At 41.5% G+C, this 27,579-nt stretch overlaps 1 protein-coding gene across 3 annotated transcripts in view; it reads right to left on the reverse strand.

The window, feature by feature from the left end:
• Positions 1 to 19,444, reverse strand: part of PSTPIP1 (proline-serine-threonine phosphatase interacting protein 1) — a 60,126-nt gene extending 40,682 nt beyond the window's left edge. Inside the window, exons 1-2 of one of the 3 annotated variants that reach the window (XM_030016050.2) lie at positions 19,427 to 19,444; positions 16,944 to 17,125 (exon numbers count right to left, since the gene is read on the reverse strand). In XM_030016050.2, the coding sequence (XP_029871910.1) occupies positions 16,944 to 16,976 (33 nt within the window). In that variant the 5' untranslated portion in view covers positions 16,977 to 17,125; positions 19,427 to 19,444. Of the gene's footprint in view, positions 1 to 16,943; positions 17,682 to 19,426 lie in introns of those variants that run through there. The other 2 variants (XM_030016051.2, XM_030016049.2) reach the window with 2 other exon arrangements.
• Positions 19,445 to 27,579: the final 8,135 nt, after the last annotated feature.

The following is a 27,579-nucleotide window of genomic DNA, read 5'->3' on the forward strand; positions in this document are numbered from 1 at the left end:
TTTGAGGATATCCCAATGGCAGAAGGCATCGCTGCTGTAAAAAACTCTCATAAATTGCTCCCTCTGTCTGGCAGAAACCACTCTGGTCAGATGCTCCGCAACCAACTCACAGCCCAAAAATTTTGATTGTATATTTCCAGATCCAATTAACTGCATCCCATAACTGCGTACACAGCTTCCTTGTCCCAGAAATGCTGCCGAGAGGTAAGTGAAAATATCATATGGGTTTGTATCACCCCAGCAGTCAGGCATACTGCCACAAGCAACAAATGGAGAGTGATAAGCACACTGTAAAGTTACTCTGCCATTTCTGTTCAACATATCTCTTTGTTTAGTAAATGCTAAAACTCACTTAGTGTCTTCTCCCACCTCTTTTAAACTGGTGCAGTTGCTATAATGAAAGGATGGCAGATTCTGTACATCCAAGAGAACCACTTATTAAATTCCCTAAATGGAGAATGCAGCACCAACTCGTTATCAACCCAAAAACATGCACACAAACACAAGCGTGTGCCAGGGGTCAGCCTGCTGACCAGCAACCCTTCTAGGGGCCTTATAAAACTACCTAATGGACTCAATTCAGCCATTTGGACATCTTGCTCTAAGCCGTAAAAATGCAAGGAGAAGAAGCAATGCCATACTAAAAACTGCATCAGGGTTCACTCTGCCTTGGTGACCAAGAGAATTAATTTTGCAGCACATCTAACAAGATACTCTCCCAGTCTGAGTTAAAGGATCCTTTGTAAGTTATGCTGCCCTGGGTAGCACAGCAGTGCAGTCTTGCTGGAGCTCTGCAAATAGGCTTGCCTCCAGGACATGCACCTGCATTTTTCCTGGCACTGATGCAAAGGGAACAGGTTAGCGCTGCTCCCCACTGCTCACGACAGAGTTTGCGCTCCATCTTTTTGCCTTCCTACTTCCTTACTCCAATGAATTTAGAAATGCAAAAGCCAGATTTTGATTGTTATAACTATAGGGATATTTTAGCCCTTTAACACGTATACAAAGATACCTGTTTAAATGTGAAATCTGTAATAGCACCTGCACATTCCTAGATCACAGGCTTTCTACCAAGCAGACTGTGGGAGCAGTGTTCTCACCGTTCACTCTGTGCACTTGTGCGCGCATGTGTATGCCGAGTGCAAACAGCCAGTGCCTCACTCAACAGTTTTGTTTCCTGTCCGTTGCCTGCTAACAGGAGTAAGACTTGAACTCGTTAAACATGGAGCCGCTGCAGCCACACCTGAAGGAGAGCTGGAATCTCCTCTGATGGAGGCATCGGTTCCTGCCTGCTAGATTCATCTGGGTTTTGTCCCTGTGGCTGACCCTCGTAGAGGGATTTGGCTCCAGCTAGATGCAGGTCTAAAAAGGACTTCCTACCACAGGCAGTCTGATCTTTCATTTTGGGGAGATCCATCTCAAAATTTGCTTTATTGTCCTCACTATGTGTTCCTGAGGAATGTGGAAGCCATATTCAGAAACCACATCTGAAATCCAAACCAGGGCTGCCTCAGCCTCCCAGCCAGCAGATCTGGCTGTGGTCTAAATAGCATGTGCCTCTAGCATGTCACAGCCTACAGCAAGGAGGGAGAGGAAACGTAGCCCGGTGACAGCCCAGGTTTAGACAAGTTTAAGCTGCTATGGTCGCTCACCCTGCAACATTGCTTCTTAATTTCCAGCCACAATGTGGCCATAAATCATTTAGGCCTAAGTTTACTTAGGCAAACTTTTTCCTTTCATTTCAACAGCTCTTTTTCTTCTGTCATGTGTTGTACAACTGCATCCTCTCTCAACCTCTTCTTGAATCCAAACAAACCTCCTTTGCCCTTTCCTGAGATACTGGGTTTCCATTCCATTGATTCCCATGTGTTCTTACAGTACCTGTTCAAGGCTGAATAAGTCCCTGTTGGACAAAGATGATGCCCTATTGCTCCAATAAAGACTAACTGATGCTTTGTGCCATGGCATTCGTGTCTGCTCTCTAAGAAACACTTCTGGTACATCAGAGGATCGTATTTGCCTTCTTCCACTATCAAATCACACCAGTGGCACCTAACTGAGCTATGATCTATTGATATACCTGCCATTTTCTCCGATCCTGCAATTTTAGTTAACGAGGTCCTAGAGTGTATCGGACCTTTTTGCTACTGATCTGTTATGCTCATTTTGCACTTTGAAATTTTAATTTTGTCTGCTTTCTGTTACCCCAGGCTTGAAGGTTATCAGATACCTCCTGTACAATATTTCATTTTACCTATTTGTTTCAACAACAGCTATTTCCAGTCCATTCTTAATGTCTTATGCCAGTATCGCCGATTAATATATTGAGTAAAATGAATCCTGAGACCAGGTCTCGAGATCCCTTCTTCCAGCTCAAGCATTTCCATTTCAGCACAAGCCACCAGCGTCTCCCCCAGAACAGTGTCTTTGCCCACTTCACAGTTCTTCTTCTTCTGCTGTGTCTGTTCAGTCCTGTTTTGTTTTTCTTCTCTAGTTTCGTAAGGATTTCCTGTGTAGCAGCATAACAGACGCCACATTTTCTTCGTGAAGACAATCAAGACAGCAAGATTGTATTATGTTAAACAACCATCTAGCCTTGATAAGCTGTCTTGCCTTTATTCTATTTTCCATTTACCATTTTGTGTCATCGAATGGTTTTGCAAAGGCTGTTAAAGTTGCACTACTCAGCTAGTGCTTGGGCACCTCTCAGCTGAGTCTTTGTGGTGTTTATAAGAACTAATGACTAGTCAAAGACCTATTATTTTTTTAAGAAATTAGAAAAAATGCTTTCATTAATAATAAATATATTCATTAAATGTGTAAAACATCATTTGTTTATAACAAAATCTAGGTAGTTGCTTGGAAGAGGGTGATTTCAATCACCAGTAATTTGTCTCATTGCCAAGAAAGTGATTCTGCTTAGTCAAAGCATGTGCGGCTGTGAAAGAGGATTTACTCATTGTTATTTTAATAAAAAAGATTGGCTAATCTGCATTGTCCAAGAGATCTATAATCACTACTAAGAAAATGCTTGACAAAGAGATTTCAGTGTTGCAGGCAGATTTGTATTGTCCTGAGATTCTTCCATTAACACTTCACCTGTGTGTTGGTCTCTGCCGCAGAGGCCGGGGTTTTTCTTCTCATGGGGAAAATCACAGCTAATGGAGAGGCAGCGTCTCCTCTCCTCTTCCCGTTTGCAAAAGTTGGTTCCTTCCAGTGCAATGAGCAACACTGTTCCTCCAGAGATGAAAGAAATGTGAAAGAGAGTATATGACTGAAAAACACAAATGTTATGCTCTATTTTAGCCAGAATAGCTTTTCCTAGAATACTTGAAAGGAGGCATGGAAGACTGCAAGCAGAGGTGTTGACAGTAAGCACACTGGGATACGCTTTCTTCTTTCCATTTCTTTTTTCCTCTGAGGCTTAACGATGCTGCTCCTTCACATTAGCACTTGTCTAAAGAGATAGGTGCCTTGGGACTGCACCATCCGGTCTGGTAGAAGTTTCTCCAAAGGCAATCACGCAGGTAAACATCGGGAGTTAATTGTGGGAGAGATTATTTATGGCTGGCTCTGAGCTGGTTTCTGCAGCCATGAGGGAGAGGCTTTGAGGATTTTGCTTTGGTAACAAAGGCTGCAAGCAGGAAGACTGATGGCGTCAGTTCCCTGCCCAGAGGGTAGAAAGTTCAGTAGGAAGATAGCTGCAGGGTGACATAGTTTCTTCTTACCTCCTGGTGGCACATAGCCAAGTAACCCTGTGCTAAGTCTTGCGTCTAACTAGCTGCGAATCAGCCTTAACAGCACGTCTCTTCTCTGAGCGTTGTGCTGCTGGGTGCTCAGAGGGTACTGCGAGGCTTTTTGAAGAGCAAGCATCTACATTGTAGATGCTTTACTGGTTACTGAAGCAAGGTTTTGGTAAATAGCTATTACAATGGACTGAACAGAAGCAAAAATATCCAGGCTTGTGTGCGTAGCGCACGCTCAATTGTATGCCCTTGCATGTCCAACTACTAATATTCAGAAAGTGATGTGAATTGATCGAGTCATTGTGGTTGTGCTGTAGGAACTGTGGGCTCTTCTATTGTGGCTGGTTTTCTTGGAGCATTTCTAACCCCATCCTGGGACCTGGCTTGCCCACCCAGAACTTTTTTTAGAGGTAGTTTACATACCGCAATTCATACCCCTGCCTGCTCCTGCGGGATAAGCTGGCTTGCCAGCAGCTTAGCATCTCCCTCAGGGAAGTGCTTTGCAGCTGAAGTCGTATGTCCTGTTTGGTAAGTGCCACTGCAGCTCCACCTCAGCTTGTTGCATTGCTCAGGGGAGCTGCAGTTCTGGCTGTCAGCAAAAAAGGCCTCTTCCCCAGCACCTCCAGCTGCAAAGCCTGCTTGCTTGCTTTTTGCAAGGAGCTAGGTCCTAGGTGGTACACAGGGAGAGTAACACCCAGGATACTGCACGGCAGCAACACTACCCTGACCGGGAAGAAGGGCTGGAAAAGATCTAACTACATAGCAGATACTGGGTGCATTGCTTGGTACATGGCAGGATAGTGCTGAGCTACCGTGGTGATAAAGATAGTATCAAAATCTGCACTGGTTAACTGGTTTGCACATCTAAGGTGGGTGTGACTGCAAGCAGTAGTGGTACGAGCACTGGCTGTTACAGTATAGCTATCAGATATTCTTTTAGCCTAATGATCCTTCATTTCGGAATTTTTTGAAATTTATTATCTGCAAATATTCAAAAAATATTTTAAAAAACCTGCTTTCTCTTAAGTTTGAAAATATTTAGCTATAAAAGTGCATTCCTTGTCTTTGTTCTTAATGGTATTTTCCCAAGGCTTTTATCAGAAGTATTATCAAGATGGGTTTTGGACTGAAAATGATAGATGTTGCTAACTCACCTAAATAAAGTGTTCATACAGATTTTCAAAAGAGAAAAAAAAATTGAAACTGAATCTGTTATGGGTACCTTTGGAATTTTTTTAAAATCAAACTTTTTTTTTTGCATCATAGCATATCTTGTTTGGTTAAGGTAAGCTCTTGACATTTTTAGTAAAACAAAAACTTAAGATTAATTTTTCCAGGTTCAAAAATGAAATAACTACTGGTGTGAGGAGGAAGTTTACAGAGAACAGGAGATAGTGAGTTGTGAACAAGCATTGTTCTGCCAATATCTTTTTCAACTGCCAGAAAGAAATCCTTTCTATCCACAGTTGTATCACACATGATATCTCAGTCCCAGATTGCAAGTAAGTTGCTCTGACTGAGTTATATCAATGAATTAAATCATTGCTTGATACCACTGTGTACTGGCACTGCTTAAAAAGAGTGTTTCTAGATCTTGATCTCTTGATCTGCTAGTCTCCTTGTCAAGTGCTCTGTCAAGGGCTGAGTATTTACTGTAGGCAAGCAGCAAACAGATCTAATAGCCAACAGTCAAACATGATTTATAATCTCAAAGTACATTTGACTGGGCTGGATGTTTTCTATCATGTCATGGTCTTTCACAGTAAGTGAATCACTTACTTTGTGTTCTGTTTGGGGGCGGGGGTTGGGTTTTTTTTTTCCCCGGGATGCTTTAAAATTTCCTAGTTTTTCTAGGAATATATTCACATGACGCCAAGTGTTTTAGGAAGTTTACTGCTCTTTTTGTGTGCCAATCAAGCTATCCTGAAAGAAATAGTGAAATAAAATGTGATAGCAGTAAGCATCACTAATTTGTATATCTGATGTCTAAGTGAATGTTTAAATCCCCGCTCCAGCTCAGCTGTGATACTGAGGAGGGCTGCCTGGGCCTTACTTGGCCCTGGTGCTATAAGAAGCAGTTGGGTATTGCTTCCCATTACATGAAATGCTGTCCTAGTTCTGCTCTACACCAGTCAGACATGAAAGAGCCTTTTTTCAAAACAAACCCCCAGGTTCTCAGACTGACCCTCTGCTGCCTTGTCCTGGAAATGTGTTAGCAGCTGAAAACCCAGCTGTGCAACATAATCAAGAGGTGAGCACATAAATAGGGTAAGGTCATCAGTGTCTAGAACAGAACCGCATTGCAGCGGAAGACTAACCGAAACAGTCTCCTCTGACCAGTGCTTGGTGTAATATGAGTCCTTTTCTATAAATTCTCATGTGATAACAAACTACTTAATGAGTTTCAAAGCGTATGTCCATGCTGCATACTGCTGTACTGTGTAAGAGCTCATTTTTCTTACTGGCTGGAACTGGTTGGAATGGATGGGAATGCAATGGTTCCTCATGCTTTCCAAAAGCGAACTGACTACAGAAATTCTACAAACTTAAAAAAACCTATACTATTTTTTAAAAGTATATGTTTTTTCCACATAAGCAGCAAAAAGCAAGGAAGAGTAGGTGGGCTGGAGCTGACTGTATAACATTTCTATCATTTCTTGTAAATTCACTCTTTGCACGTTAGAAACATAAATGTTTGCTAAGGATGTAGGTGGCTATCTTGGAACTTTTTTGTGATGATTTCAGGAGCTGACTCGGTCATTTTCAACATGAGGCTTAGTTTGCAATTTCACTGCAGTCTTTGTTACCTAAATCTGCGATGCAGTACTTTTCATGGGGAGCAAACAGCATTTATTGTCAGGCATAGCATAGATGTGAACCTTGAATGGGACCTTCAAAAATCAGAAGGAAAAAAACATTGCACTTGTAGCATTCCATTTGCTGAGCTGCTGGATTGCCGTCTTGGGCTTTCCCCTGTAACAAGGTAAGCTAGAGCACTTCAAATGAAAACAGAGATTCCCATCAGACTTCAATTCTGCAGCAGTTAGGATATTCAGAAATAAATTGAAATTGATATTTCACAGATTTTACAGTAGCATTGCAAAATTAGTGACCTAGAGCAAACCAGTAGCTTCTCAGTGGTCTTTTGCTCTCTATGACATTGCAGGTTTTCTCCAAGAAGGGAATGGTTGTTTTAGAGTTCTGCTGACGAGAGGAATTTGCTCCTCGGCTTCCTGAGCCCTCGCCCTCTTCACTGGCATCCTGGACTGCTCATGTGTTATGTATTAGGCATTCTTACAGTCACAGCATGTTGTTTGGCTCTCCTCATGTTTTAATTACCCCATGATTTGCATAGCTACGAAGTAATGGCTGCACAAAAGACAACTTAACTTTTGCAGGTGGTTTGTTGGCTGGCAGACAAATGGCACGCAGGGAACAGACTTGGAAAGTCTCAATTCCAGTCTAAAAAAAGGATTCTGCTTGTGCTTATTACCACTATTTTAGCTTCCCTTCTTAATAATTTAATTAAATAGTTTTCTGAGAATGCGCAATGTTTCCTAGGGAAGAAAAACTGTAGCTTAATTTTTGGTCTCTTTGTATAAAGAGTGCAAGTGTTCTATTATTCTTTGCATAGCAGTGTTTTTACATCTCATAACGTGATTAATCACAAAATCACTCCTCCAAGCTTTAGCCAGAGGACTAGAGAATGTGACAGTCATCTTTGAACTTTCAGCTTCTTTCAAACATTACAGGGAAGGAACTTCACCTTTTGAAAGGCAGAAATAGAGCTTTGGAGACATGCCACGGTATCACCTCCTTTCAACTGCCCATCTGCCCATGTCTCATAATGCCTCAATTCCACAAAGGGCACGAGCAAAGTCAGGAAATATAAACCTTGTGCCTTCCTTTTTCACAAGAACACCTTTGTACTGAGTAGGAGAAGAGCATCTCTTTGATTCTGAGATGCTGTCATTTATTGTTTTATTCCAAGTGTCTTGTATTGCAAAGCAGCCAGGGAAAACAATGCTCCCTCTCTTGAATTGCACGTATTCTACCAGGTTGAGATCATACTTTTATTTGCCTGTTTCCGATAGTTTTCACTGACTTCAGCCTTGACCTGAAGTTCCTGCAGGTGGAGGTCTCGGGATGTTTCTGACCACCTTCACGTGGCATGCTCCTACTGTGCAGCAGTTCAGACCCCTGATGCTTCTGTGCTAGGAAAAGGAGAAGGGGGCCAGCAGCCAGATGTGTGTCACAAGAAAAGGTGTGACAAAAAGCTAGGAATCCATTCAGGAAATTTGGATATAACAAACTTCTAGGACAACTTTGTGGTGGGGATAGTGAGAAATGGGCCAGGAGGAAGCAAAATCTCTCGCTAGTTTTAAATTGGAGCTTGATGTGGCTATATGACACAGGTTTGAGGTGGCAGCATCCCTTTATATTTTCTCCATGTGGTGACTTTAGGCAACAGCTAAATCCATAAAGTAAGGTGGCTTCTTCCTGGGAGCCAACAGAGAGCCCTGATGTGAGCACTTGTACCTGCCTTTCATGAAGAACAGCACTGTTTTGCCGTGGTGCCTTCCGGAGTCTGATAGATAAATGTGTCAATGGTGAAATCAGATGTTGCTTCAGTCTCTTATTGAATAATACTAGCTACACAAGAGAAACTGGAAGTAAAATAAGGAAAAACAGAGTCTTAAAAGTAGAGTATACTTCTGTTTTATAGAAAATAATGGTCAGAGTTTATTTTTGTTTCTATTCCTCTTTAGTTCATCCACTTCCATGTCTCTTCCTTTTTATAAGAGCTCCTCTCCTCCTGCAAGCACTGTGGGCTCAGTCCCAGACTACTGTGAGCAAGGCAACATGAAACAACCCTGACTTGCTCAGGCACAGAGATGATTGTTCAGAAGGTCATACAGAGCCACTGGAACCAGACCTGCTTAGCTGGTACATTAATTCATTAAAAAAACTATGTGTCTTTGTCCTCCCTGTCTTAGAAAACTTGGAATTGTTTCCTGTTAGTCCTGAAAAAGGCACTAAATACAACATACTGCTGCACCCATGCTCTCTGCTTCCCCTACAAGATGAGCCAGGCATTTTGTTAGTGGTCTTTCCTGGCACGTAGGGAAGGGTAAAGCTTCAGGAAATCTTCACAGAGTCTTGCTGTACAAGTGGAATGAATTAAAGATTTAGTTCATTTCTTAGTGAGGATTATTTCAATAGCTACATATTACCATTTCCATTTTACAAGAGATCTTCACCACCTAAATAATCATTTTCAACATATCCTGTTACTCAATATGATGCAACATATTCTTACACTCCGTTAGTATGGTGTATCACAAAGTTCTGGGGAATTGTGCAATCCAACAGAACAAAATCAACTTTAGGCTTATAGAAATTCTTAAAAGGGGGTGGTTTCATGTATGTAAAGTCAAGCAGTTTGTCCAGGTGGGACATTACCTTCTGGGAGGCATTTCTCTGTGTTTGCTCCCACTTGCATAAATGTCTCTCCTGCCTTATACAAAAATAATTAAAAATGGATTAATTCTGGGATGTTTAGGAATTGCTGAACCGATGAGATATTTAGCTGGATGTACCCCCTTTCTGCTGCAAGCTCCTACGGTATAGGAAGTGAGCAAGATCTACATAAGTGGGTGCACGCTAAGGGATTGCACCAGCATAGCTACTTTTGAACCCTTTAAGCTGTTAAAACTGTTGCATCAGCCTGACTGTCATGCACAAGGTGTCCGTTCACTCAAAACTCCCTTGTCTTTTAACCAGCAAGAATAAAATTCTTGTTCCATTCGCAAAGAGCCTTAGCATTATCTGCCTCAGAAGAGTTTTATGTTCTCATGAGCTTCTCTCGTATGAAATGAACTACTATGACTTCTAGAGCAGGGTGGGAAACAGTTTCCTTGCCCTGCAAACTTATATAAGATTTTGAAAGTCCACATTTCACCTCTTGACAACAACAGCAACAGAAAACATCGAAAAAAGGCATTCACATTGATATAAAGAAGAAACCTGCTCTGAATCAGGCAGATCTGATTGAGACATCCCCCTGCCTAAGCTGGCACACTATCCACCATCTGCTGTCTATATACAGAAGAGGAATTTCATTTTAATCTCTCCTTTCTCTAGCTGTTTTACTTGTGGATGAATCTACTGGAGCAGAGGGAAGGCATGCCTGGACTCCAGGCTGCAGGTAGGATAGACTGTGGGCAATGAAAGCTCCAGTTCGTGTTCCAGACTATGTCTCCATCCGTGCAGAGCTCCCAGGACCCCAGAGGGCTGGTTTTTGAGTTTGGTCTCCTCTTCCCTTCTTTGGTTAAAAATTTCACCTTAAACCTCCATCTCCAGAGGAAGCCTTTACCAGATGTAAACTTTTTCATCGAAACCCAGCTTTATCTTCCAAAACAGCTCCCCTACTTCCAGTAAAACTGTGTTTTCCTGAAGTCAAAAACAGAAGTCCTAATCAAAAGTGTGGCCAGGGCCTTTCAATGGCAGGTGCCTCCTTTCCTTCTGGTGCTCCTGGGGATTTCCATCCTGCTAAGCAGCAGCCCCCAGGGCTGTTCGTCAATCCTGACTTGTTAATAACCCTTCAGTAATTACAGCACCTATTGCAAATAGCATGAAGCGATGAGACTCAGACCTCAGTGCTGTTAACCACCTATTTTCTTTTTTCCTTTGCTCCACCCTTTATTTTTTATTTTTCTTTCCTTTTAGGAATTAATTAGGCCTGGATAAATTGAGAGCAGCACCAAATAGCATCTTGGTTTGAAAAGTTGTAACTTTAAAGAAAAAAAAGTTTGTGTTTGTTTATTTATTTATTTGCTTTGAATGGAAAAACAGATGCTGGTATCTCTAAGCTAGCCCGAGCTGGTCAATTTTCACTTAATTCTTAAGACTAAGAGTAAATAACAGTTGCCTTTCATTTCAAGCAAAAACGAAGTTGCACCAAAAGCGTTTTACCAAGAGCTATGGAACTTTTCAATTCCTCAATCTCGTTCAGTGACGCTTTTCCACCACTTTGAAGAAGTACTAAACTCCATTTATAGTAAGGGAGCAATTCTTTGGGGAACTGAAAAGCTGTTGGGATCTGGATGCATATTTTCAACATTTTTTTTTTCTTAACCTTGACACCCTAAGCAGCGCTGAGTGATCCCTGTGCAGAGCCGTGCCCCGCAGCCCTTACCTTGTTCCAGCCTCAAATCCCCAAGTTCTTACTGAACAATACAGTGAACTTTGAACTTTATTGAACTGTGGCTGCTGAGAAAAGTTTTATTACAAAAGCTAGATTAAACAGGGGATGAAACAAATATTTTCTGTGCCATCTGCCAGCCAGAATCTACCTTGCTGCAGTATGGCATGAAAACAAAATCAGAAAAAAGGTCTTTTTGAGCTAAAAGGAGCTGAAGAATAAAAAAATAAAAATCTGTTTATGAAGCAGCCTAACTTGCCTTCCATACAAGTATGCAATGAGTGTAACTGGATTGAAATTCAGAGTCTTCCACTGTGCCTGCAAAGCAACGCAAGGTCAGTGTCCCTGTCAGTGACTGTAAACTTTGAAGAAAGAGAAGCGGTGCAAATCTGTGCTGCTGCATTGCGGGAGTGCAAGCCGTGTGGGAGGAAAGGGATGGGTCATGAATCATCCGGTCCAGCAAGGAAAAAAACATGTTGAAAAGAGATTCACAGGGAGAATCTGACGTTCACCCTGGCGAGTCTGTTTTGGGAGGGGAGGCTGAGAGCCGGGATTGCTCAGCCTGCAGAAGAGGTGGCTCTGGTGGGAGGGAGTAGGGGAGACGGAGCCAGCACTTCTCAGTGGTACCCAGTGACAGGGCAAGAGGCAATGGGCGCAAATTGAAATACAAGAAGTCCTGTTGAAGCATAAGAAGGTTTTTTTGCTGTAAGGTTTTTTTTCTGTGTACCTGTGGGTGAAAAGAGAGTCGATGACTCACCTTTTCCGTATTTAAAATGCACATTCATGGCACAGTTAAAGTTGGCATAAATAAGAATCCTCCGTTTCTCTGAGCCCAAGCAAAACCAAACAACTTTTGCAGAGCAGGACAGATCAAAACAAACCAGATATAACTGTGTAAAAATATTAACAAAATTATCACAGTGACTTCATCGATCAACCAATTTAAGCAGTCAAAACCCCTAGATAAGGCACCCAGTTTCAGCATGGTCATCAGAAAATTTTACTAAAATGTAATTACTTAACTGTCTAATTATTTCAATCGCTGACCTAAAATGAACTTTCTGAAAACCCATTAATCTACCTGGTCTGGAAAGCCTCCTGCAGCCTTAGGACCAGCCCACTGTGTTTAAACCTCCTCCAGATAGTCTTCCTCCTTGTAGGGAAGATGCTCAGCCTGACGTGCCACACGCAGGCCATAACTGAGCATATAACCGAAAGTTGCAAACATAAAACTCTACTCCTTCTATTTGAGCTCATCACCAGGGAAATGAACCACCCTGAACACGCTGTACTCGGCTCCTCACAGACCCTCCTAGGTGCTGTTTTAGGAATACGGGAGATGGAAGTAGACATTGACATCTTTGCCTCACTATCGATATCGGTGCTGGGAGTGTTAGTTCATTTGAGCTTCATTTTTAGCTGTTGTGCTCCGCTCAGAAGTGATTTGTGAAGCACCAGTGTTTCCATAGCCACAACAACTAATCAGGTTTTCTACTTGTGATTTCTTTTGGTTTCAATGGCTGTTGTAAGAACGCACCCCCCTTCATGTGTGTTTCTCATTGCCCCAGTGAGCTAAGCGTCCTTCCCAGATCGGCTGGGGGAACGTAGGAAGAAATTCTATGTAAAAAGAGAATAGAACAGCCTCTGGTGGAGTTGAAGTTGACCTCACAACAAACACAGACATCAGCTGGGCAATCGGTTCAACTTTTCCCAGTTGGTTCTCCCTTCATTCCTCATTTCCACACACATCCACCAGTGATGATGTGCTCTGGATGTAAGCAGGGCCACAGCCACACATCTGCCTTTAATCACACTTTCTGGAGTTCAGAGAAATGCGGCGCGTACCAACAACAGAGCCTGGCCTGTCTGTCTGCCAGCGTGCGGTGAGATTATCTATTTGAATTTGTCTTGTGTCGGTAGATGCAGATGCAACTCGTGCAATCCAACTCAAATGAAACTCGGTGGGGAACCACTCGCAAAGCCGAGATGCCAGGGTGACAGGTTGGGCAGTCGGGTCCCCTCCTGCCCCAGCTCAGCCGTGCCTGGGGTGCCAGGGGCTGGCAGGAGCCCTCGCCAGCCCCGGTTCCTCCCTCCCAACAAACCTGCCCGGTCTCGCTTCCTCCTCACAGACCTGCTTCAAAACAGTGGGCCCTGCAAAACTTAACCTCTACAGGAAAGCAGGGTAGCTCCTGGTATAAAAAAGACTTCCTTTTTTTGAGTAAACCAGTTGATATTGTGTTTCTTTTGTACGTTGCCTAGTAAGTCTAGAAGATAGTTTTACTGTGACTTTCGTAATCATCTCTGTACTCTTCTACCACAGTTAAGAGTCGCATTAGAAGTAAAATTATTTATGAAACTAATTACTTCTTTTTTGACATATATAATAGACCATTGTGTGGAAAAGCTAGAGTAACAGTTGAGACATTCACCTATGAAGTCAGCTTTGCATTGAACCTGATGTAGAATATAGCCTGAAGTCAAAACAAGAAAGATTAAGCAAGTATCTTTGTAACAGGCTCTTTATCTTAAGCACTTCTGTGGCTCCCACCGCTGTAGTGTCTGACCCTAATCACTGGTACTGCGTGGGCAGGAATGCGGTAACAAGAAGTCCGCAGCGGGGCAGGGAGGCAAATCTTGCTATTTCATGTTGAAAGCCTGGATCACATTTGCAGGCCCGTATTCTCCAGCTCACTCACGCTTTTAAATCTGAGCTGTGAGAATCCACAAGCCCTGAGCTCATCCCACAGCTGAGAACGAACAGGCACTTCACACTCTAAGCATTTTATTTTTTTTAAATCCTAGGCACCTTAGGAGCCCATGACGCGTTTTCAGAATTGACGTGGCCACTTGAGTTTGATTCAAGGCTGCCTGAGGGAATAGATTTGCTCCCGCTCAACTCTGGGCACTTTGGAGCCTGCCCCACAACCAAACACCTCCTTTGCAAGTCTTCCTCATTCCCCCTTCCCAGGTGGGTAAGGCAAAGCCAGTAAATGGTGCCAGTAAGCATCTACCTACCTGTTAGCCAGAAATAGCTGCATTTCACAAGGTTGCAACTGCAGTGTTGAGCAGAATGTTGGAGAAAAACAAAATAGAAGGAAAAGGCAATGACAAGTATTTCAGAGGAAAAGCAAACAATGAGTACAAGAACATAGAATGGGACTAAGAAAGAGATTCAGTATTTGTGACAGAAGGGGGAAGATTTTCTTGGTTAGTGGTTTTTTGTAACAAAAAAATTAATGTTGCTCAGATCTCTGCCTATTAACATAACTCTGTTAACATGAAACTCAGCTGGTATCGCAGACCTACTCCCCATTAACATGGGAATTTACATACCTGTCTAATACGATGCTAGAGAAGACAGGTAACATCTGTTACATTTGTACAGCAGCCCAGCAGAATATTAATCCATTAGCAACTGCCTTGCATTGGCTATCAAAACCAATTCGTATTTTCATCTCACTAATATTTTCCAAAACATACTATCAGAGACAGAAAACTTCTGAAAAGAACCACATTTTAGTGGAGGCTTTGAGCAACTTTGCCTTAAACCATTACGGAGTGTGTGGAGCATATAAAACCAAAAATTGTAATTAAAAAATATACTGGTTTTAGCCCAGGCCATGCTACAAATAAAATAAAATTAAAAAAAAATAGTACAAGTGTGAAACTTTTAGTATAGTACTATCACTGCTACATTTAATAGGGGAAAAGAGAGATTAAAACTTACACCTGTTATGAGGAACAATTTGCATTTTTGTGAAAGACGGCACACCCTGTTCTTACGAAGTTTGAGGAACTTTGGGGAGGAATGAATGGTGCTCTTTCTCTGCTAGTTGGGGAAGATCTGCTGCTTTTAGCATTTCTTTACATGTTTTACATTTCGATAGGTACTAAAGGAACTTCTGCCTATCCAAAATTTTACTGTTGGTAAGAGCAGGGAGTTGTTGCTCAGATACACCTTGTCAGGATGAATTACAGGGAGGAGGTGCAGTGGTGTCCGTACGCAGGTCTTAGAGATCAGGGATCTGTATTGAGTGATCTACTACGGTGCAAATAAACTTTTTGGGTTTTAATCATAAAGATGGTTTCCATTCATGGTACAAATTGAATAAAGGAGATAATTGCTCCCTGAAGCAAACCGTGCAAATACATTTCCCTCTCACTAATGGGCATAACAGAACCTTATGAATGCAAAAATAATTGCTGATCTTGTGATTTGGGGGCAAGCTGTATGCTTTTGTCACATTGTGCAATATCCTGTAAGTTTTAATTTTAAAAGACTTACCATTGCATAGCGAAAACTACCATCCTGCAACCGGGTATATTTCTGCCTTGTTAATCAAGCCTGCCGATACAATGTTTCCAGCCAAACAATATTAAAAACAAAGATGCTTTCCTTTAAAGAAGGTGTTAGCTTCAAAGCTAAGCAAGGATTATAGTCATGGTAAGGTGACTAAGCACAGGAGAGAAGTTTAGGAAAGAAGAGCCGGGAAGAGCTGGTCTGGCCAGATTCTCAACTGGCGTTAATCACCCTAACGCTACTCCAGTCCGTGGAGTACACCTGATGTATTCTCGCTAAAGACCAAGACCTTGAAAAGTAAATATACCAAATGTGCCAGTTCTGAAAGTCAGATTGTATGTTTTCAAAGGAAGTCCAGAAATGCAAAAGCCGAAGCTCCCAGGGTAGCACTGGCTTGCAGTTGTGTCCTACCCTGTGCGTTGGACTGTGCAATTAGTAGCTGTATAAAAGAGGAGGCACAGACACTCGTGTAGGTGTGGTCAGGCACAGTTAGGGTTAACATCAAAATTAACTTTTGTATTTCCTCATTACTTTTTTTTTTTTTTAACTGTTCAAATCTGGTACTAGAGTGGGGGCAGGGAGGGCTTCCTGGAAGTGCCGGGAGGAAGGTGGTTCACTGAAATGTGTTCTTGCATCTGCCCTTCTATTTTACACCAAGAGAGGGTTTACCCTGAAGGGCGGATGGATAGAAAGAAAGCACAAGAGCAAATACACCATGAAGGGGCTGTTCTACTTGGCCTGATAGGAAAATGACAGGAAGAATTCATATGCCTTCATGTCTTTCTTTAAGTCAATCCTAGATGCACTGGCAAAATGATTTCCCAGACAAGAGGCAACCACTTCACATCCTTTTTACCCAGCTTTGCAGTGTTAGAATTTTGTTGTTGGGTTGGGTTTTTTTCCTTAAAACCTCCACTCCAGAAGTAATCGCGAGAGAACCTCAGATTACCCTTGAGAGAGAAAGAGCTAGGGTCTTTTTGCCTTGTAACTGCAGAGACAGAGCTTGAAAACAACACACCAAAAGGTTCTTCAACCAAAAGTCAAGTCACAAGAGCGGATCATATCTAGTTGCTTTAGTATCCACTGTTTTTAAGCCAGTTGTGAGTGTTTGGGCTTAGTTCTCAAATGTCACTGCTAGTTCTTTCTGCCTGTGCTGCGGTGTGACTCCTGGGCACCTATGTGCCTCAGGCGTGCCCTTCTGCGCCTAGAAGCGGGCATGGACTCCGTAGGTGGGTGAGCAATAGCATTTTGCGTGCAGCCAGCTGGCTTTGCTCTACAGGCAAACGTGAGAGAATTCAGGCTGTAATTAGTAACAGTTCACCTGCTCAGGGGAGCCACTCCTAAAACTGAAGACACTCACTGCAAGCAAGTGCTCTTAGGTCCGAGACAGACAAACCCATGTCCCTTTCAAAAGCGGTTTCTGGAGCTAGCACAGGAACTGGGAATGTCAGTCATTTTGTGTGGCCTGGATATATTCTTTACAATGCATCCTTCTGCCCAGGATCGAACACTTACGCTACCAAACAGTATGTTTTTGCTTGGAGACAAATTTAGGTTTTTTACTAAACTAAATTTAGAACACAAAACAGGATTAAAGTAGTTTTAAACTATATATAGAACTAAGCTGTATTTTAGAAGATTTTTAAATACAGATCTATTGAATAGAGGAAACACATGGGAAATGCTCACTTACCCAAAATGCATCTTTAAACTGCAGCTGTGTCATTATTATTGCTGTGCGGAGGGCGAGGAATCCTTCAGCAGGTTTGTTCTTGGATGAGAGCAGCAGAAGCCACAGCACTGAGCCTTGTTGCCGTACCCCAGCTGAAGCAGAAAGTGAAGCACATCCACAGACCTGTCTCTTCTGAAGTCAAGCTGGTGAAAAATAGCATTGGGCAGTGTCAGGCGGCTCAGCGTAATGACCTATGGCTGTGAAGGGTCAGAGGGGAAAAAAGCTCTTGCTCACTCACAGAGACATGCATGCACTCAGCACCCTAACCCCAAACCTGTTTCTCTTCTGGTAAACAGTTAATATTGAAATGAGGAAGCAAGGAGATGTCAAATGATGTCAGGCTGCTCCTTGCCATGTGTGCATGTGAGTGGCTGGCACATTTAAAAAAAAAAAAAAAAGAGAGAAGAAGAAAAAAAAAGAAGCAAAATTCAGTGATATGATTTGATCAGCTACAGGAGAAGAGAGAGCAATCAAAATGCAAAGGAAGCCAGCACAATACAAAGAGATAAGCTGTGGAGGAAATTAGAGTCAATCTATAATATAACGCTGGGGCCTTACAAAGAAAAAGAAGCAAAAGAAATGTATGTGCTACATTTCTCCAGTACCTTCTGGGGCTGGCAGAGGTCCACGTATTTGCACATGGCAAGCGTAGCTCAAAGTTGCATTTTGCAACTGTAAAGGCTTTTCAAGACTCCGGGTAAATTAAGAACACCGTAAAGTGTGCAGGTGTCTGCACACTTTTAGATACCTGTATGTTTACATAGAGAAAATTTCTGATTTGCATACCCTCATGTAGATGTTTATATGAATAGGCAAGATACGTGAAATTTACAAGTAAAATCCAAACTCTTGAAAAAACTTGTAATAAGAGAGCTAAGAGTTTATTAGCACCAGGACCCGAAGTGAAGCTTCACAGACATCTGAACCAGCAGCGCACGTAGCACCACACACAGCGTGCTGCTGACATCAGGTATTTCAGACAGCTAGTTAAATAAGCTAACTGATCTGTTACAATGCAGCTGCAAATAATTGATAATAAGGTAATATGTCTAACGCTTCCATGAAACCCTCTTCAAAATATTTGCCCTACAGGTGAGGGTGCCTCTGTTCACCTCCTTAGGATGTTTTAAGGATTCCTAAACATGTGTTTTTAAATACTTACTGGCATTTTCAGAGGGTAGAAAAAAAAGAAAAGAAAAAAATTCTTGCCATGGTTGCCTATGCAAAAATACGTCCTTCTACACCAAGAACACATCAGGACGGACTTAGCTATAATTAATTAACATTGCTCCTGATGTCTGGGTGTTGCTTTTTTCTTACTGTCCCTGCAACACCGGTCACACAGGCAGACCATTTAGCGGTGAGGAAGTCTCGCAACTTCACTGAGCTCCAGCAGGCTACAGAGATCTGCTCAGAGAGATATGCAGCAGTTGGTGGCTAGAGTTATCAGTAGTCACACCATGAGCAATTTGTAGCTAGTATTTTAGAGAATTGGCAAGTTTCCTTCCTGGTGGTCTGAAGAAGACAGGGAACGTGCAGAGACTTTGAAGGGGAAAATGAAGTGCAAGCAAAGGAGGGCAAAAGAGAGAGTTTGCAGGGCCAGAAGTGTGAAACTGCTTTCATTATCGTGAGCAGCAGGAAAAAAAGCATCATTTTGTGAGAGGGGGAGACGGAGAAATGTAAGCATTCACTCGCAGAGGGTGCTGAGGGGGAATGAGTGAAGCATTCTTCCAGAAGGGAAAAATTCCTGAAAAAATTTATTTTGAGGGCGTGGGCACTAGTCGTAATACTTAATCTGTAAGCAAAAAAAAAAGAATCTTTTTAAGAGTGTCTTTCTAAAACTAAATGTTTCCTCTTACTATTTCCAAATTACAGCTTTGTTTTGAAACGGACAGCTATGCTGCTGTTGGGGTTCATAAAAATGCATCGAGTGCATTTTGGCCCTCCAAGATGGTATGCTACTTTCTCATTATTTTTAGTTTGGCCTCCAACCAAAAAGCCAATTATTTGATTGAATCTCACGCTGAGCTCTGTGCCTGCGTCCGTCCCACCCAACAGTACTGGTGTAGCACGGTCACCTCCCTTAGGAGCAGCCAGGGATGCCTCTTTATATATGATAAGCACAGGCAGTTAGCTTTGCACTGTGGATGAGTTTATCTCTTACCGTTGGCTGCAGAAGAGCCTCGACCAACTGCGTTCCTAGTTCAGGTATTTTGATGAGCTGCTGGAAATTAGCCGGTGTGAGTCGTAGCCCCTAGCTCTGATGAAGCAGAGCTGTTGGGCAGACACTTGATTTGGAGCCACGCTGCTCCTGCTCACGTGTCCCAGTGTTGCTGGATTAAGCCCAGAGGGTGCTGTGCCTTGCAGGGGTAGTCAGGCTTTGCAGGGCTCTGGAGAAGGGAGAAAATTATCTCACTTTTGCAGCCAAAGAAATGGAAAATTACAGCAAACGGTCCTGGCAAATATGTCAGTGCTGGAGGTGAAGGCCCGGGACGGGGTTAGCGGGATGCTGACAACGAGTCTTCTCCAGGTGGTCGTGCTTCGCGAGTAATGCGTCACCAGCCAGCCGTGCTGGCACGGGGCACAGAATCCACAACCCCACGCTGCTCACGTCCTCTGCACGCAGCAGCACCACCTCTGCCTGGCCAAGGTACGAAAGGGTATCTCTGCAGCTGGTAAATAGCTCTCTGCAGAGCCTTGGGTGCACCTCCCTGCTGCGCTGGCCGTGACTGGGTTCAAGAAAACGGGTATAGGATTATTTTCCTTTTCTCCTATAAGCCAAAGCACCATTAATACCTAAATACCTTGCAGTGGGCATCTACTAAATTTATATTGAGCTGGTCTACTACAGCTGCTAGTTTGTATGATGCAATTACTCGTTGTAAGCTTGCTATCGTTTAGCAGAGCTTGAAATAGTACCCAGAAATAGCAGTTCCCAATAGCTGTCTTTCTTACTTAAAAGACGCACGAGCCTCCTGACCACTCCAGTAACTCATCTTTGTCTCCCAACCGAATGTGTTGGGATAGTCTTGCAAGTCTTTTGTAAAGCTCTCATGATGAATGCTGTACTTGGAGAAGAAATCTTCCTAAAATCATCCTCTAAATAGGAACAAGGCAACACTGCATCCAGTGCTTAAATGCTCTATCATCTCATGATTGGGTTAATATTTTGATGTGAGTGGCTTGAGTTGTATGAAGGCTGGAAAGGCTGAGCCCAGGAGGGAGCTCTGCAGGGTTGAGAGAAGGGGAGCAAAATCAATGAACCTTGCTACGCTACTAGCTGCTATAATGCCATCTACTGAAACCACCTTGAACTTCATGATTTTTCCCCTACAAAACAGTTATATAGATACATTTGTGCCAAACAGAAGCATTTTCAGTGGGCAAGGGGTTTAGACTACTGTCGTTGTAGTGAGTGGGACTAGGCTGGCAATGACAAGTGATCAGACACTTGGCTGTTTATTTGGTTATTGACAGGCTGGATGCTTTAGAAACCTGCAGAGCCTTTCAGCTCTCCTTCCTCACCCTTTTAGTGTGGCTTTTCATCTAACCTTTGCGTACAGCTCCACTGAGAAATTCAGAAGTGTCAATAACAAGCCTTAAGTGGAACGCTTCCCCAACAGCCACTGCAACTCCCTTCCCACTGCTGCTCTGAAAGGTTAAAAATCAGGTTTTCTATTTGATAAGGCCAAGAGTCAGGCTCCAGGCCAGAGTATTGGGGTGGGGTTTTTTGCAGTAATTAAACTGTTTGGCAGCAGAATGTACCATTTGAATCTCTTCTGTACTTGAAAGTGATGAAAAGTCTGATTTTTTTTAAAGAAGTTCGTATTAAAACCCGTCAAATTTTGACGTGCATCAGAATGGAAGTTTCATTTCATTTTTATTTATTAAATTTATTATTAGGGATTTGGGTGGCAGGTTTGAACCTGACAGTAGTTAAAATATGAAAATAGCATCTACAAACAGGGTTGCACTCATCTACGTCTTCAAGCAAGACATTCTTCACAGTTAATGTTTCTGATTTTGGGTAGTCTGATGGAGTAGACAGTAAACCTTTTAGACTACATAGAAACAGGATGAGGGAGTCTATGAAAAGTATTAAGGCAGTATATAAAGAGTTGCTGAATACTCAGGTAATTCAAGTATTAAGCTGCTTTTATTTTCCAAAACTCCTCGGGTATATTGTGGTCCCTTGGAATCATTGTCTGTGAAATGAAAATGGAGAATAGAAGGCACTTCTACTCTCCTTCAAAGCCTCTATAACAATTACATCTAAGAGATACGGCTTCACAACGATTGCTGTAATACAGTCATGTTCGAAATTAAAACAGTCCAGCCTCTGGTGTCTTACTGAGTCCTAAAGCCTAGAGACACCAACAGCAATGAAACCACTTCCAGAGGAAAACCACGGCTAAAACATACAGGTGTTTTAGCTGGTTAGCTGTGCCTGCCGTTTCTATTTCCATACAAATGGCTATCCAAACTTCAATGTGGGAAATGTTAGGGGCTTTCAAATTATCCACAGTCGTGCCAATTTAAAAAATTTTAAATCACCTTGCCTTCTGTGAGGAGCCTATCTCTGTTCCCATGGAAACAGAAAGAGCAGCCTCCGAGCATCCAGCTTGATTTCTTACAACTCCTCTGAACCCATCTACGGCTGCTGGCTGAAAGCTGATTCCATACGCTCCAGACCCTACACCACCAGCCCTGTTCGGCTCTCAAACACGCTCCCTTTGCTCCTTTTAGAAGGAACTATTTGAACATCCTTCCAAAAGCACCGTTTCACAGTGCAAGACAGTCCTGCTGGCATTTCGCTTCAGTAAAATTGACAACTCGCGTAAAGATTAATTGCATAGACTACATTCTTAACCAATATCTAGCATTTCATAGTGGTTTCCAATAGAGGCCTTCACTGAAAGGTGGAGCCAGTCCCTGATGTTTTACCCAAGAGAAAGATAATCATAGTCTTCACCGTAATTATGAAGAACATGAATGGATTTCCTCTAAAATTATCATGACACTCTATATATCCTAAATTTATTGTTCATACCACAGAAATGTGAGGCCTTTTTGTGCTTGATATGTGTTTAAACGTGGTTAGCTATGATCCTTACTCTTCAAAAGGTTTCAAAGACAAAAAAAAGGACAAGAGAAATTGTGGGAAACTGCAGTGTCATAGGAGGCTTGATTAACAGTATCTGGTAGTTCTTTGGAAAGAAGTACAACCACTTTGTGAAAGAGAAAATTAAAAGGTTTGGGTTTCTATCTCCCCTTCTTGTCACAACTTCAGGTACCTGCAGAAAGATGCTTTTTATTTCTCTGACATCTCTTGTGTATTTTGCCAACACGCTTGCTTTCTCCATCCCATTAATTCAAAGGAAATCACTATTCATTTGCAAGTATTGCATATTCATTAGCCAAGTAGGCAATGCTTGCAGTGCTGAAGAGGTTTCCACTTCTCCGAAAGGACTCTGAATACTGCAATTCTGGAAAGAAAGCAGGGTATGTGTTTTACAGACTTAGACTTAACACAAATTCTCTTTTTTCTTTGTCTGAGGCAATGCAATTACTTCATGAAGTAAAGTCTGACAATGGCTTCAAGTTCATAGAAACTTTAGACAGAAGTTTAGATACGCTTTGCAAAAAACCAAATCTTACCTGATTGTGACTACAGGGGGTATGCACATAGGCAACTGCTGTTCAGACTGGCATTCACAAAGATGCTGCTATGTTTTGTGAAAAATCATGGCATTTTTAGTCGATCTCAAACCATTGGACCTTTGTCCAAAATACACCATCTCCAGCAGGTGTCTCTCTGTACAAAATGTCTCTTCTCTAGTAATAATACAGTGAGTTGTTTAGCATCGTAGGAGGCAACAGTTTAGATTCCTTTGGCATATTTTAGCAAATATTCTGCATATTTGCTCATTTAGAAACATCACCAATTGTTTTATTTTTTTTTCCTGAGGAGAAATGCAAAATTTAGCAAGTCAACAGTGAACATCTGAAAGACCTTTCAAAAAATCTTTAAAAAGCAAAACTTTTCTAAATAAATGATTTGCATGTTTATTATTGTAAACAGTCTGAAGTACTGAAGTGTAGATTTTTTGATTTCCAGATAAAACATAACTTACACAGTTCAGACAAACTAGTTGCTTAGTCTCGGTTAGCACTGTAATCCTCCACCTGTTTGAGAAAACACATACACAGATATTTTGCCACATAATCCTACATCTATAGGTAGAAAGAGAAACAGGGAACTGGTGAAAGCATTTGTGCTTTTTGCAAAGCTGAAATGCCAGAAATACTGATCAGCTGAATCCCACTTCAGCTAGGTAAATGATTATGCCTGATGTTTGACATTGCTTAGTCTTGTTTTTCTACTGTTGTTACTATTGAAAGAAAGGTTTATTACTGGCTTTCTCAAAACAATTTAACTTTTTCTTTATTTATAGTGAATTCCTTTTGGATTGTTTTTTCAACTTCTTCCTTTTTGCTTTGATAGATCAGGGGGGCTGGTAAAATAACATTCTTCATGAACAAGTATTTCCTTATGCCTCCATACAGAGATGTTGGTACGCATCCATGTGAGCAGCATTTACGCAGCACAAAGGAGTCTGCTTTAAGGACCAAATACTTGTGGAATTACCCTTTAATGTGACCTTTCTTCTTCTGACAAGGGCACAAAGCACTTCACGTGGGGCACCACCCTCTGCATAGAGAAGTTATAATATACATGTTATAACAAGAATAACTTCTAACTTAAAAGCAACATTGAGATCAGTGTTCACCTTCTGAGAGGTTTTTCTTGTTACTTCTAGCAAGCTCTGGGGTTTTTTTAAGACAGAGGAGGAAAGGATAGCTTGTAGTTGGAAATGCTGCATACTCAAAATAACTTAAAATTTACGGAAAAATAAACACACCTTGCCAAATGGTTTAAATACGATCGCTTTGAACAGGATTATTTGTGCCTCCTGGTCTGTGCAAGGCAGGTCTCCGCTTCAGCCTCCTGCTCCAAGCAGAGCTAACTTCAAAGATGGATCACATTGCCCAGGACCTTTTTGAGCTCTGTCTGTCCGCAGGGTGGAAATTCTTCCATCGCCTCTCTGGGCCTGTTTCACTGCTTAACCACCGCTACTGTTAAGTTTTCATCTAGTCAGAATTTCCCTTGCTGGAACTTGTGACTGTTGCCTCTTGTCGCTTCGTAGTGCACCTCTGAGACGTCTGACTTGTTTATACCAGCAATGTAATTTTGCTTGTTCTGTCACCCATCCATTTTCCTTGAGATGAGCTGTGCTTTTGGTAGCATGAGTTTTTGTAGATAGTGAATGTATGAGCTGCTTCATGTTCTGGAAAACTGCAAATCCAAGCTCCGTAATATTAATACTTCATCTACTTGCTGTCATATTATTCTCCCTTTGCCCTGTTTACCTGACATTTTTACATGCAATGTTTGTTTAGAAATCAAATTTTGCTAGATCCTTGATTTTATAAATGGATTTTCAAACAAGTAGAGGACTTTTGTTCTCTTCATTGAACTTAGCTAGTATTTGTTCCTCTGAAAGTCTCTCTCACTTAGACATCGTCCAAAGAATCACCCTAACGCATATTCCTACAGAGCTGTGGACTGCCCCAGAATTAGGGATAACCAATTTTGAGCATAAGAATGAGATCACCTTGCCAACAAGAACGCTCAGTCTCTCTCTAAGAAACCTGAATGGTTATTACATGGAGACAAAGTGCTTTTACCAGCTTTAATATTTGAATTTGGAATATTCTGCATGTGCTGCTTACAAAGTGAGATCAGATGCAACAGGCCAGAGACCTTCAGTACAACGTGCTGAAGTAGGTTGCCGCTTCACCTCAAACCACAGTGTATCGACAAAGAAAATGTGATACTTAACCCTCACCATCTCTCTTTTTAATTCTTCCTGTAAGTCAAAGCTAAGTTTTCAATTCTGAGTTTGATCTTTGTGGGTTTTTTCGGACTGGCTGTTTTAAGCTGTTCCAGCTGACCATAACCTGAACTGTGCTCATAAAACTTCCGCAGGTAGAAGTTGCGCAGTTTAAGAATAAAGTCTCATTCCTCAAAAGGGGATTCTGCGATGAAGTGTAGCATTAGCTGAATCTGCTCTTGCCTTCTAAAACATCCCTACAACCTGTTTTTGTTTGTTTGGTGAGGTTTGTGGTTGCTGAGAAAATGAGAAAAGAATCAAAGTTCCAATAGCGGTGGGACAGACAGGGACAGAAAGACTGCCAAAGTCTTACGTCCCTAAGAAACCAGGCACAAAGAGACCCTTAGTTTTTCAAAGTTTGTCTTCTTGGCTATCACAGTAGTCTCTGCTGCGTGTGTTGCTGGAGGAGGCATGGGCCTGTGTAAGGAAGAACAGGATTCTTCAGTATGCCTCTAACTGGTCTATTATTTGATCTGTAGGATACCATGGTTGGAGGCTCTTTCAAAACAAAGCATCAGTTTTACATGACAGACCAGCACACGACGTAGTCCTTTGTTCCAAAATGTCTTCACGGTTGAGCACTTGTGGTTATAGCTGAAGTCTGGATATTGTGAAAACCTTTTGTAAAACCTGGCAGAGGGGAGGGAGCTACCAGACACTGCTCTCAGCCTTCACCAAAGCAAGCAGCTCTGGATTTTCTACAAACAATAGGGCCAAGAGCAAACACAAAAGACTAGGCTAACCTGAGTTACTCTGTGCATGACTTTCATAGGCTCTGGTAGTCCCAGGTTCAGTACCAGTCATTCCTTCTATAAATATACAGAATAAATTATGCCACAAAAGAGTGCTGAAAATCTCTGCTCTGACTCATTAAAATTAAAGTTTCTATCTACAGTGAAACAGTTACAAGTTCTAAGAGATACTTTGCTTCATTGCACCTCTCAGTATACTTAAAAAATGCTAGGTAAGAGACTCGGTCAATGTGTAACCCTGAAAACATGGGAGCTACTCTCATGTAGAATATTTGGATAGACATCACTGAATCTAAGCAGTGGATTGCCAGTTTGGGCAATCTAAACACTAGATTAAACTATCAAAGGCCACAAATCTTTCTAAGATTGTGAAAGCACCATTAGGCTTCTAATCCTATAGTGAAAGAAGCCTAATTTTAAAAATATTATCAGAAATCAAAAGAAGTCTACATTAATTTACTCTAGGAATTACAGAAATGTTCAACAGAATACAATATTATTAAAGAATTGAGCTTAGTACTTCTCCAAATCCACGCTTCAGTTACATTAACAATTATATTGTTTCCTTTTGAAGTACTAGCTTTCTGTGCCCATAAAATTACACCAAGAGCTGCAAAGTGACAGAAGCTGTAGTTCTGTCTTACAGTGAGCTAAGCTCTAATAATACCTAAGATGATTTGCTCACAGAAATACTAAAATAAGCAATAAATTGGATGTTTGGCACAGACTCCTAGATGTGGACCATATAAATGCTATGCTGTTTGGTATTTTACTACTCTTGCTATATATACCTCTTCTTATTCTTGGTTTATGCAAATTACTGCAATCCAGCAAATGACTTGGAACTGAGTCAAAGAGCAAAGGACAGTGGCATTCCTTCCAAAGGCATTCTTTTTTCTCCTTGTTTTGGAAGTTAAACTTTCAAGTTGATGATGACATTTTTAATATTGAGTATGCAGTTGAATCTATCATTAAGACTCGTTTAAAAATGCCATAAATAATAACAAATGAGCAACTTTGGATATATTTCAAACCAACAAAGTTGACAACTGTTTTAATATTCCTGGACACACCGGATTTAATTAGACTTTTTTTTTTTTTTTTTAAATCAGATCCCACCAGCAACATGGCAATAGCTGTGCTCACATTCCCAGGAACTGAAATAAACAAATATGGGTAGAAGAAAACCCAACCATTAAAACTGAAAAAGCATTTTGAATTTCTATCACTATGATATCTAAAAAAATACAGTAAAAGTATATGTAGTTTTATTCTGAATCAAAATTGCTAGCCTTCTAATGGTGATACTTCAACACTTCTGTCAAAAGGAATTTCCTGTTTGTTCCAAGAATAATTAAGAGATGGGTATACTGGGAAAAAACCAAGGCAGCACTAGTTGCTTTTACTCCATAAAAAGAGTTGGGAGGAAGGAAGACATTAGTCAAGAAGAACACTGCAAGAGCATTGCAGGAGTTAGTTATCTAGGAATTAAAAAAACCCTAATACATTCTACACAATGTGTTCTGCGAGGTTTTGTCTTTGTTTAGAATACTCAGCTAATTTCTGTGACTTTCTAGGAGATAAAAAGCAAATATATGTCCTTTCCTAAATTGAATCTGTCGTGCCATTAACCTTTTGGACTATTTCAAATAATCACACAATGGGACAGTACTCACTTTTATGAATGGTAATTGTGGAGCTTTCAACCGAAGTTAACTTTTAGAGGTTATTACCACAAATATTATATAATGCCTTGGTGCTTTAGACTTCTATATATCGCCAATTAAAAAAACCCAAAACCCAAATACAATTGCTTTTGCAAACTTGTCCAGCAAATGCTAAGTGCACACTTTGCTTTTTTTGAATCTTCTTTAGCATCTAGATGAGATG

This window comes from Aquila chrysaetos, chromosome 5 (assembly GCF_900496995.4).
Source record: "Aquila chrysaetos chrysaetos chromosome 5, bAquChr1.4, whole genome shotgun sequence".
Classification (NCBI taxonomy): Eukaryota; Metazoa; Chordata; class Aves; order Accipitriformes; family Accipitridae; genus Aquila; species Aquila chrysaetos.